General features: G+C 41.7%; 1 protein-coding gene across 11 annotated transcripts in view; it reads left to right on the top strand.

Annotated features, from left to right (window-relative positions):
- MCF2L (MCF.2 cell line derived transforming sequence like) overlaps positions 1–7,385 on the top strand; it is a 146,528-nt gene extending 139,143 nt beyond the window's left edge. For all 11 annotated transcript variants that reach the window (XM_077343712.1, XM_077343709.1, XM_077343717.1 and 8 more), the window contains 4 exons: positions 2,472–2,590; positions 3,717–3,829; positions 4,512–4,615; positions 4,889–7,385. In XM_077343712.1, coding sequence (XP_077199827.1) covers positions 2,472–2,590; positions 3,717–3,829; positions 4,512–4,615; positions 4,889–4,983 — 431 coding nt within the window. In that variant the 3' untranslated portion in view covers positions 4,984–7,385. The remainder of the gene's footprint in view (positions 1–2,471; positions 2,591–3,716; positions 3,830–4,511; positions 4,616–4,888) is intronic.
- Positions 7,386–12,936: the final 5,551 nt, after the last annotated feature.

Here is a 12,936-nt window from a genome sequence, read left to right as displayed (position 1 = left end):
CTCTGCCACCAGCTCACATTTGGTGCTCTCCAGCGGTCGCCATGGCCAGGGCTCCCCCTTGGTGTGGCACTGCACAACTGCGGCTGGCAGCACCCCCCAGTGGGTGACAGGAAGTCAGGGGCACTGGTGGGAAAGCAAGTGGAGCAGGGGCTCAGGTGGCAGCGGCAACATCCCTCGGCAAAAGACTACCCCCCCCCCCCGGGCCTCAGTAAAATTGTCAAGCGTTGACCGGTCCCCGGTGATAAAAAGGTTGGGGACCACTGTTTTAAACGATTTGTGAGATAAATTATCAAAAGAGAGGATTGTCTGAAGTCACCATTGAGCACCTTCATGGCAGAGCAGGACCATCAAATCCAACAGCAGCTCTCTCTGTATATCTTAGGTCATACTAGCAAGTTGCCTATCAGTATGATGGAGGTGGACAACAATGGCTTGTGTGTTGAAAGGACTGTGTGTAAGAATGAAGCCACAAATAGTGATCGACGTGAACCAGCCAACAAACTACAGTTCGTCATGAATTTTGGGTGGCCCATGGTTAAAGCAATGTTCATAAACTGAAGAACCACCATGAATTTTAATGAAGTTTTTTGCAGGTTGTGGCAGTTTCATGAAAAACAGCTCCCTGCAATTCTGCTGTTTGGTTTCAGTGGCTGGGAGCCATTTAAACCACTGCTTTCTGCTCCCCTCAAAAAGCTGCAGAAAGCAGGGGACCATTTAATCCAAACAATTGAGCAACAGCAATGTGAAAGCAGGGGATGAAATGCCTGGCAGTCACTTAAAAACCTGCTTTCTGCTCCCCACAGTTCTTCACAGGGAGCAGAAAGCAGTGGTTTAAGTAGCCATCTCTTTTCTCCTCCCCGTGGTTTTTCATGTGGAGCAGAAAGCAGAGAAGCCATTTAAACAATTGCTTTCAACTTTCTGCAAAAAGCAGCAGAAATCAGGGGGTTAAATTTTAAATGGTCACAAATCGGGTCAGTTCACAAACTGACCTTCTGGTTTGCATGGGTTTGTGCTTCAGTTCATGGTTCAGCAACAAATTACAAAACTGAAGCACAAAAAAGCAATTCATGTCCATCCCTACTGACAAAATAATCTGAAGATTCCCTTCTGTCAAAGGGCCATCCAATGTAAGGGTTGAGGGTCGCAGAAGTTGCCTTCACCACGATACTGTTCCCAAATGTAGTAATGGTAGCTATTAATTTTTAATATGAGATAATAAAAATTTGCATGCATTAACACCACTGGATGGGGCTAAAGCTGCTGCACATAACATCAGTTTGATGAAAAAAAGATTATTTCTTTCTTGAAATGTTCTTGCCCATTGCAGTTTATTTCTTTTGCTCTAACTAAACTGTTTCTTATCTGTGTACTTCAGGTAAGGTTGACTCTTAAGAGGGCTTGAGAATGTATTGATTAATGTTCAATACTGTTAAACTAATCCAGGCTCAAACGACATCTAATAGCTGGTCTAAATGAACTCAATTTCATGCAGATATTACACATTTAAGTGCCAGCAACTTTTAACATCAGTATATAGTGCTTCAAAGCACATACATGTATAGTGTTAACTTAATATGAAGATAGAGTTTGATGCATTGCACATAGTTTGATGTGTGTGGTGCTTCATGACCAGGGCAAAAGGTCCAGTGCTAGTAAGTCGCAGAAAGACCCCTGGAATCTGGGTATGGTGGACAGACCCAATTATAGTCAAGTCCTAGTCAAGAGGTCAAGGAACCGATGTCAGAAATCAATGCAGGTTGAGTTCCAAGAGCTGTGGTCAGGTCCAGTTCAAAGGTCATACGTAGCACAAGGAATAAGGATGCTAGGTGAGTCCAAGATGCATAGTCAAGTCCAGAGCAAAGATTGTAGCAGAAGGGGCCAGGTTTTAGAGCAAGTCCAAGAGCTGCAGTCAAATCTGAAATGAAAGTCAAAGCACAAGCAGTCAGGAAGCAAGGCTGATCCAGGGAGGCACCAGAAAAGAAGGAAGCTGGAACAGAAGTTGCTTGTCAGCAAAGGACTGGCTGTAACCCCTCAGTATTTATGGGACTACAGCAGCCCCTCCTTGAAAAGGAGTCAGCAATTCCTCCAGGTGTGCGGACTTACTACTGCATTCTCTTCTGCCTTTGTCTCTTTTCCCTTGGATGCTTTAGCAGTGTAGGTGGGGAGATTCCCTCCTCCTCAGAGGTGGGCTGTAATTCCTGGGAAGAATTTGTGCGAGTGAACCCCAAATGAGCCTCGGCTCCACTTTGGCTTTTCATGGCTAGCAATTCTCATGTGTTTCTCAACCAACCAGGTTCACTGTGATGCTTGAGCCAGGGAAGCTGTAGTTTTCAAAAACCACAGGTAGCCCAGAAACCATAAGCCCAAACCTGCAACTCATTTAGTTTGGTTGTATGTCTGAAACAAGTTATTTTGGGGGGGAAATTGTTTGTGCTTGCTTGTTAATAATGATGGACCATTGGTTTATTAAGGATGGTCTAAAACTTCTCAGTCCCTTGATGCTTCTGAAGAAAATGATGGCTGGTCAAGTGCTGAAGACCCACTTAATTCTTCAGATGCAGAAGAAGAAGGACGAGGAGAAAAAACACTGGTAATTATGACCCCCCTCCCCCCTCTGGTGCCTGGCCACTATTGGGATTTATATTTTTGATAGTTTACTGTTGGCTAGTGGATGCGGTGTGCTTGCAGGTTGCACCAATTTGTACATTGCTTCAGACTGTGAATATGTATTTTTTAAGTAAACTTTTTGTCTATGCTGTATGTACCTTCTAGATTGCCAGTGGCAGATGGGAATCCATTTGTTTCGGGGGGGGGGGGACATAAGCTAGATTTTTTAAATAAGTTAATCATCTACTGCATTGCTATTTCCCAAATAATATCCAGAAATATGGATATTTATACACACTTACTTTCTAGTGCCCATTATTAATAGGCAGTGGAGTGGGTGGAGTGAAGAGATATACATTGGTCAGACAACAGCACTGTGCATGTTATTACATTTTTGTAGGAAGTTGGACTACTCAGTGACATGGAGATATATCAGATTCAGTTCCTGTCACAAATTTGTATTCAGACCTACCTATTTACTTGTCAATGGTAGACCCTCACTTGTATGTCAGAGAGTAGAAGAACAACACAACAGGGAAGGACTAATCCTCCAGCTGATAGCTCATAAGCTGCAACCTATTTATTCAGTACTATGGAACCCTGCTGAAAGCTGCTCATAACTTCATAGTTTGTGGATAATTGTGGCTTTATGGGGTTTTAATGCTGTATTTGACTGGTTTTATGTGTGAACCACCCCGAGATGACGTGTCATGAGGGGCTGCATAGAAATTTGGAAATAAATTAAAAAATAGCTTCATTGTGGGCTTTCTTGAACATACTAAAGAGTAACAAAATTGTAGGAAATGGCATTTGTGTATGTTCTGTGGGCATAATTAAAAACCCCAATTTCCATGTCTTATTTCTGAGGGGAAATACTCCACATTTAAGAAAATCCATGCACACTCAGAAATCATGTCTTCATAAGGAAGAACAGAACATCCCTGCACATGTGGAAAGAAGGCTTAAGTAGTTCCCAGTGTTAGAAGTTCATGTGACCATTAGGTCTTCTGTGCCTGGTAGAATTCAATCACAGTAAAATAACCATTCATTCATTAACCAGTCATTTTTGTTTTAAACCATTGTGGCTCTTCATTCTCCCATGCATTTAGACTCCTGGCAAATACACTGTTATAGCTGATTATGACAAAGGCAGTTCTGAAGATCTGATGCTGAAAAGTGGCGACTTAGTTCAATTGATCAATGAAGGAGTCGATGGACTTTGGTAGGAAGAAGTATCCTTACTCTGATCCTTAATGGTTGTTAAAAGTGTGGTGAATGTGTGTAGTGGGATGTTGTATTCCTTCTCTCTCAGAAATAATCAGTTAGTTTGCAAAGTATGATTAAGATCTGAAATGCCCTATGCAAATAATCTCAAAATGTTGCTAAAATTCTGATGTAAAGTCCATATGAGACTTTCATTATTAAACCATAACAATGTTTGGTTGGTATGCAGACAACTTGGTAAAACCCACCCTGATTGGCCCTCAGTGGGGAACATGCATCCAATAGAGAGGGCACACCCCACTGAGAGCCAATCATGGACCTTCCCTGACCTCGTCCTCCTCCGTGCTGCTTCTGGGCACTTGAGAGGAGAAATAGCTGGCAGAAGGTAAACTGGGGGGGGGGGGAGGCCAGCTGTGCTGGCTCATGCAGCCTGGCTCAGCAACCGGGCTGCCACACACCCAGGCCTCCTGCTCGCTAGGGAGTAAGAGGAGCCCGGCTAGTTATGCTCTGCAGTGCTGCCACACTCTGCAGAAGCCCTCTTGCCTGCCGCCCCTTGATACTAGTTGAAAATATTATCCTTTCTATGCAATGAACTAGCTTCCAAATGCGTGGAGGTATGTATAATACTTTAATCATGCTTTGCAACATTCAGTTTAAAAGCAAACATTTTTGCTTCTTAGGTATCTTAAGAACCTGAGCACCAGTAAAGAAGGCTGGCTCCCAGTTAGTAGTCTTCTGATGCTTCTTGGGAACTCGAAATCTGCTGTGTCTCTGAGCAGCTCGGGTAAGATATAAATATTTTAATTTAGGCATCCAAACCAGAGCAGGTTTTGTTGTTGTTTGGGGGCAGGAGAAGAATCCACAGGATAATACCCCCAGTCTTCCCCTTCATTTGGGTGGATGCTCTGGAGTAGCAACGTAGAGCACACTGAGAATTGTTGCCATGTGGAAGAAGCCGTTGATCAGCTTGCCGAAGAGTCCACAGAGATGTAGTTAAAAAATTACAGGTAAACCTATTTTTTTGTCCTTTTTCATGCATTCCTGCTCTTCCATCTAGAATCTGCAGCTGGTTCAAGTACGCTGAGCTCATCATCAAGCTACAGTGAAAGCTGCAACATTAGTAGTACCAGCTACTCGGACATTAAGGCGTGACATCAGAGCTCCATCAAGACGCTTGTGAAATCATCATCTGGTAATGCAGGTATTGGACAGTAGATGAAATACGGAAGCAACAGACTTCTGTTCCTTTTGGTTTCTTTCCGTGTTTAAATGGTAGTTTACAAAGTCTTCTTAAAGAGATCAACTGGTCTACTAGGTGCAAGCCCGTGTGCTGGATCTAGCCTCTTTCCTCCAGTTCCAGGCTGCTAGCACCCATCAACACTGCCAACCCTCGCTATTTAAAACTGAAGGCCCTGCGTCAGAGGAAGCCTAACTGGCCTTGCCTGCAGAATATAGGACAATAGCAATGCAGATGCTTCTTGGAGCCATGGAGTAGTGAATGATGAATGGGATGCATCTCCAGACGGAAGTAAGCAAGTGTTTGAATGGCCTTAGATCACCGTGCACCCCAGGAAACTGAGCTTTTAAAAAGACTTCAGAGATTCTGGAAATTCTCCCCTTCGGACAGAAATCGCTGGAAAAAAGTATGCTAAATATAAGGAAAAGACCCAAATAAACATCTATGGAATTCATCAAGAGCATGGGGCAGTAGGAAGGATTGTTGGAAAGAAAGATTTCTGCAACTTGCCTGTTGGAAATCTATCATCTTGCTGGAATTCAGTGCACCTTGCTGTAAGATGGTGTGGGGAAAATACTTTGAAGAAACCGGATTGTATTTGTTGGTGTAAATCTGTACATTGAAACAAGTATGAGGGTTAATGTGTACGGTTAAAAGAAAAAAAAAAGAAAAGTGATCTTTAAGCAGAAGTCTAATGTGGTAGATGTCTAATGTATGGAAAATCATATACCATCGGGTTCAGTTTTGATCTGACTATACCTTCTGACTTTTGTTTAACCACTGTGCTTTACATTCCCATTGGTTTTATCACAAGCAAAGCTATGGTTGGGGGGGTGGGGGTGGAGAACAAACATTTCCACTTTTAACAGAGACAATACTCTAAAGAAAATAATCTGTAACAATGGCCTTTTTGAGAGGGATTTTTAAAAATCACTAAATGAAATTCTGAAACAAAGATAATTGTTTACAGAATGCTTGCAATTTGATAAAGTACTTTGATTAAAACGAATCTTATTTTTTTAATTATGAAAAAAACACTGAAACATGTTTTATATTAGTTAAAATATTTTTCAATATTATCTAATATCATGCACTTGTCATCAGCACATAAGACAGCCCCAAGCTAAGAAATGAAATGGTAAAATTCTATTAAAGATTTAGAATTGCATGGGAAAAGAAACCTTTTATGAATAGGGTTTTTATAAAGGAAAGCCATAAGTACACTGTGTTCATCATGTGAAATAGAGTAATGCTATATAAATTATTCCCTCTCAAATCCATCTTACAAATGTTAGTGGTTTATCAATAAATTTTTATCAAGATAGATTCTCCTTTATTTCACATACTTCTGAAATCAGAAGTAATGTAATTTGTTCCTCATTCATATGTTATATAATTAAATGCCACTTGAGAATGGGTGTTAGGCTTTCAGCACTTAGGTAAACTAGGCAGTTGTGGTATCGCAAGAAACAATTAATTTGACTTCTTGCTTTCTGGGGTATAAGCCAAGTCTTCAAAAGTCAGAAGTCAATCTGGGCTCACAATTTACAATCAAACTACAACTGACCCTGGTCAGCGAAATTTTTTATACGTATCTGTTTACGTCTGTGTGTGTGGGGGGGGAGGTGTATGTATCAATGTAAAAAGATGTATTTATACTCTTCAGGCTGCTAAGGATGGCGTTATGTAATCAGAGTTCTCTGAAAGGCAGCATTGTGGATGCGGCCCATGGCTTTACTTTAAACCCCATTTCTGGCACAAGATGATGCATCTCTGAATTATGTTACGCAAGCAAGGCTGTGCCGGTAAGGCGCTGTCTGTTCTGTTGTGATAATTAAAATAGCAATAGTCTGTAACTTATTTTGTAAATACAGGTGTTACAAAAATATCCATCTATGTTGCATCAAAACTTGTCCCTTCATGAAACACTGGAGGCAGTCCTGAGGGTCTGAGTGTGTGTCCTTCCATACGTGGGGCTTTGTTCATATTCTTGCCATTCCATGTCAGGAACCTGACAAACAATAAGCTACTGTTTTGTAGAGGGTTTATTTTTAAAGCAGTTTATTAATTCTTGGTCTCATGTGAAGGAGAAGTACCGAGCAAGGAGGACTGTGAAGAAAGCCCTTGTGTCAAGTCCTCTGCCTTTTCAACTCGCTCCTGACAATGTCTTCTCCCATTGCTCACAGGAATCATGTATATTTGCACTTTAATACAGCCCATATTTCAGTTTTCTACTGTTGTAAATAACTATTGCAGAATCAAATGTCTTTAATGTATGTAAAAAACTTGGAATAAATTTCAGCATTTCTTGCTGAGGCCTGTTATGCAAAAATTTTTCCCCTACTTTCACCATGCCACATTTTTCTTGCTGTTCTGCATTGATTTTTCCTTCTTTAGCACTCATTTCCTGGTTGCTGTTTCCCCAGGTCTTCTGAAAGAATGCCGCATGGGCATTTGCAAACTGCCAAACTTAAGAATCGCTTCAGTCGATCCATTTGGAGGAAAGTGTGCAATCAGCACAGGGGAGGCACTGCCCTGAACCAACTTGCTGGGTGGGCAGTCCAAAACTCCAATAAATTAATCTAAACTTTAAAAACTGCCAAGATCACTACCAGTGTGAAGGATCAAATCAGAGAATCACAAAGAGAAAACCTCACAAATTTTCAAGGAAGGACAGACAATTAGTGTTCCTGTGTAGCTGTCCTAGGACTTCGGTGAAAATTTACTGAAGCAAGAATAAAAAAGCTCTCCACTAGGCTCCTCCCCATATCCATTGCAGCCAACTTTCCACAAGCATGCATGCACACACACACATATGTTGCCAGTGATCAAAACTTGCAACGCTGGCATCAGTGGGTTCTGCTATACATTCTGTGCACTCCGTGTGTTCCCCCATATTATGAGATTTTTCACAATGGCCAATAACACAGCAGAGAATCTTCTCGTGTTCAGCAGCATGGACAGCAGGGCTTTGCAGCTGTTTGTCAGTTTCAGTATTGGGGTTTTTCTCCCTTTGCTTGCATTCCTTTCTGTTCCCTTTCATTTTATGAACTAATGCTAAAATGCTTGTGCAAAAGCTGAACCAAGAGGATTTACACTGAAGGCACTTGCTGGGTGCTACTGCACATCTTTGATAGGGCAATTGTGTGATTTGTTCTTTTTTAAACTCACATTACAAGTGACGTTCCAGCCCCAACCAATTTTTTTCACTCAGTCTTTCCCAGTTCTCCTGTTGCACGAAGCTTTTATCCATGTGGGTCTCAAAATCTCCTGCATAATCTTTTATGTCGGCAGAAGATCTGGTTGGATCTACTCCAGTATGACAACAACTTCATGTGTTTATCTCAGAGCATGTGGCTCATTCATCTTTCATTTGGTGACTCTCAGCTGAATCTGTGAAGTGCTTTCATTGGATAGTGAGGGTATGCGGTGGCGTGGAACCTGAATGGTGTGACAGCCATTTTGCATGTGAATGTTGTGTATTGGGTGATGAAATGTGCACACATGAACACATCCCATGCCTTCTTATTTTCAGCTTATTTCCATGTAAGAAGACTTAGGGTTAGAGTCTGATTGTAGCATACTGTGGGAGGTGATGGTAAGAACAGGTCTAAACAAGGGTGAAATACAGCTATTGTCCAAAAAAGCAGACCTCTGAGTTTATGGCCGGATAGACTCTGTTGACATGGGAGTTGAGCAAGACTATGAAGAAAAAGAATATGACTTGATAGGAAGGCTACTTCAGGCATATGGTTTGAGGCTCATCGTCCAACATACATTCTGGAAGAAACAGATTCTGATATATAGAATCATAGAACCATAGAGTTGGAAGGGACCTCATCTACTTAAAAGGTGATACTTTATCCCCATTCACCCTTGAAAATTAGTTGCTGACAATGAATCGTATAAGATTTGTCAGAATTAGCACCTACAGCAAACAGAGCTAATGTAATGTCTCTAGAAAGTGATCTAAGGTTAATTTCACTGAACTGGCTCATTCTATTAAATCTACTAAATGCAATCATAATGTTACCAGTCAGGCCCCTCCTCACATTGAGGGGAATTCTATATAGACAAATAAAACCATGGCCACCCCTTGCAGAACACTACACCAAATATTGATTTGCAGCACACTGCCTGACTGAAACTGACACTGATATAGATACAAGCTATATCTTCAGTGTAAAAACACTGTTCCAAAACAGGTCACAAGCATGAATGCCAGCCAGTCTCCAGTACGCACCAGGACACTACAGAGGCTGATTCATGAATGTGTTCCTCCCCACCCCAGGGAGATGCATACTTTAGGACAATAGGATTCCCAAGAGCTGGTAACTAATCTGGTCAATTTCCCAATCTCTGTCTTCTTGCACCTACCTACCCAAATTAGCAATTCCTAATACTTTGCCCAACCTTAATAGTTTTCCCAAGCAGTCGTCAAGAACACCTATTGTTCTCAGCTGGTAAGACAACCATAGCCATTATCTATTTCATGAGACCCCATTGAGATTTTATTGTTTTAGGGGCTAGCACATCAACATAACCAGTGCTGTGTGTGGGTGTGTTCTGGATTATTTGTCTATACCTCTACTTATATGTAGGTCCTCTCCTCCCTGAAATGCTGGCTGTTTTGCTGCTGAATCTGCGGACCTTTCTCCACATCGTGACGTAAATATCATCTTTCCCCCAAACATTCTCCTTTCCCCCCACTCTTATTTTCTTCTTTGTGTGTTTTTATCTATTTCTGTGTGATAGTTTGTTTGCTGTACTCCTCTTAATTCCCTTAATTAAGAACAATTCCAGTTTACTTCTGACTGGTTATTTAGAGTTTCTTGAAGGGAACCATCCTTGTAAATGCTGGTGAAGATCTCATTTACCCCCTCTTCATAAGTCTCCAATAAAAACTAATCTCCCTAACTAAATTAGGAGACCACCTATTTGGGTAATAATAGTCTCCTTGGACTATATTCCAAGCACCCTATCTTATGGCTGTTAAATAATTTATAAGCATGGGGAAAATGCCTTGCTAATTCTCCACTGTTGGAAGGAATTTCTGTTGACAAAGTATGACCTCTTCACCCCTGCTGCTGTTACCTAAAATAGATTTATCTGCTCTTGCATCAGCCCTAAATATTGTTGGGTTATTATTTTTATGCCACCATTCATGCAAGGAGCTTAAGATGGCATATATTGTTCATATTACAATGGGTGTGCACCTGGCCCAGCATCAGTATGTGTGTTGGCCTGGAAGGAATTTGAACCCAGATCTCATGGCACTAAAAACCAAGCTAGATGCAACAGCATCCTTGTGACCACCATGAGACACTGTGTTGGATGAATGGTTGTACACCGTCCTGAGCTGGCCTTGGGATAAAAGACGAATAAAGAAATAAAAAGTATAAAATATTAAAATAGAAAATATTAACTAAAAAAATGGGATCATTATATTAGAACCAAAAACAGCCACCACTGTGATAGCATTTTACAAAAATTTACAGCACACAATATGATTACAAAGAATTTTCAGTTTATGTAATTACAGGAAACATTAAAAGACAAACGGGGATAAATGTAATGTCCATGAAAGCCTTGAAAATTTCAGAAATCCCTAATAACATCTGTGGAAATAGTCATAGTGCCAGCCATTGGACAGGAATCTTGATAAACACCTGTCTCATTGTTTTCTTCTTGAATCACTCCTTAAAGCGGCTAAACTACCTATTAAAGGTAAGCTGTATTAATATGGAGCAATGCCAATCTCATCAAGTTATCCCTTTTCAACCGATGGAAGCACCTAACTGTTATTTAGGAATGCAGGAAGTTGGAAAACTGCTTTTTGGATGGAGGATACCCACATCAAGTAGTAAAACATGCAGTTCCTTGAGCTCAAATCAATTTCTAATTCATATCTCAAGGGATGTACAACTGACTTGTTCTGTGATAAGCAAACATCAGTTTAAAAAGGCGTAGCATATGCTCTACAACAGTGGTCCCCAAACTTTTTATCACTGGGGACCGGTCAACGCTTGACAGTTTTACTGAGGCCCAGGGAGGTAGTCTTTTGCCGAGAGACGTCGCCACCTGAGCCCCTGCTCCACTTGCTTTCCAGCTGGTGCCACTGACTTCCCGCCATCCGCTGTGGGGCACTGCCAGCAGCAGCTGCGCAGCGCCATGCCAAGGGGGAGTCCCAGCCATGGCGGCCGCTGGAGAACACCAAAGATGAGCTGGCGGAAGAGTGGCAGGGCAGCCCCCGAGGCAGCAGCCAGGGAGGAGGACGGGGAGGAGCCGCAACCTGGTATCGACTGATCCATGGACCAGTTCTGATCCCCAGGCCAGGGGTTGGGGACCACTGCTCTACAATACACACCTCTGGCCATATCTATTTAAAAATTGTTTACAGATTTTGCATGGAGTTAGTGACATCCTGAGTATAAGAGTGCTCCATTTAGACTTTAGGAGAGAGAATTAAGAACTTGAGAAATATTTTCACCCATTCTGGTGTTTATATGAATCCTTGGAATAAAAATATTCCTCTTGGAATATTTGCCCCCTTTTAATGTGAATCATCCACAGGGCCAGTGGCTCTTCCTCAGTTTTCTAATTTCAACAGCAAAAGGGTAGTTTATATCATGATTTGCCCTTGTATATTACTTTACATGTGACTGGGGTTTTGGACTGTAAAAACTCACACAGTTGAACATTGATCTTGTAATAAAAACAAGGAAGCACCACTTTGTGGAAAGGTGTCATACCAGTGAAGATTTGTGTGTTTCTTGTTATTCGTAAACCATCATATGTTTTTAAACTCACACATTTTCAGAAGATTTTACAATGACAGGAGGCATCTTGGATTTTCAGATTTAAAATGTACTTACTCCACAGGCTTAATGACAATGGATTTCTCTCATTTTGTCTGAGTAATTACTCAATAGGTCATTGTAGTGTATATTGAAAATAGTTATGAACCCGTCATATTATTCAGAATATTTATTAAGTTTGTCGTATCTTTCCTATTAGAATGTATCATAATGGTACAATAGGATATATTTAGCTTCTCCTACCTCTTGTGGCGCAGAGTGGTAAGGCAGCCGTCTGAAAGCTTTGCCCATGAGGCTGGGAGTTCGATCCCAGCAGCCGGCTCAAGGTCGACTCAGCCTTCCATCCTTCCGAGGTCGGTAAAATGAGTACCCAGCTTGCTGGGGGGTAAACGGTAATGACTGGGGAAGGCACTGGCAAACCACCCCATATTGAGTCTGCCATGAAAACGCTAGAGGGCGTCACCCCAAGGGTCAGACATGACTCGGTGCTTGCACAGGGGATACCTTTACCTTTACCTTTACCTGGTGAGTAAGAGAAACATGATGAGATGGTATTGTTTCATGTTGATATAGCTTTACCAGTATCAGGTGGGAGCTTATGCTTCTGGTAATGGGCAAATGGGTGTGTATCTGCCTCTGTGTTACATGCAGCTGTGTGATCTTCTGTTTTAATGAATACATCAGTCTAAGGAGTAGCTGAAAAAGAAAACAACAAAGCAGGTGTTTATCTTAATGCCAGTCCAATGGCTGCTACTGTGAATATTTCCATAGCTGCTATCACGAATGTCTGAAATATTCAGGGCTTTCATGGACATTACAAATTTTGGCTGCTTATGTCCATGGCTTTGTATTCTTGAAAAGTTTCCTGTAGTTCAAAGTCATACTGTCTGCAGGAAAAGCTTGTAGCACTTTACCACAGTAGGATTGCCAGGTTTCTTCTGGCAACTGGTGAGGGGCTGGGATGGGGGGAGGACTTACCAGAAGCAGGAGGGAGGCTCTTCCAATGTGCAGCAATATGCCTACGTCATTCCCCACATGATCCGGAAGTGA

The sequence above is a fragment of the Paroedura picta genome, chromosome 6 (genome assembly GCF_049243985.1).
Source record: "Paroedura picta isolate Pp20150507F chromosome 6, Ppicta_v3.0, whole genome shotgun sequence".
Taxonomy (NCBI): domain Eukaryota; kingdom Metazoa; phylum Chordata; class Lepidosauria; order Squamata; family Gekkonidae; genus Paroedura; species Paroedura picta.
The sequence above is the reverse complement of the archived record's forward strand: the minus strand, read 5'-3'. Positions and strand labels throughout refer to the sequence as shown.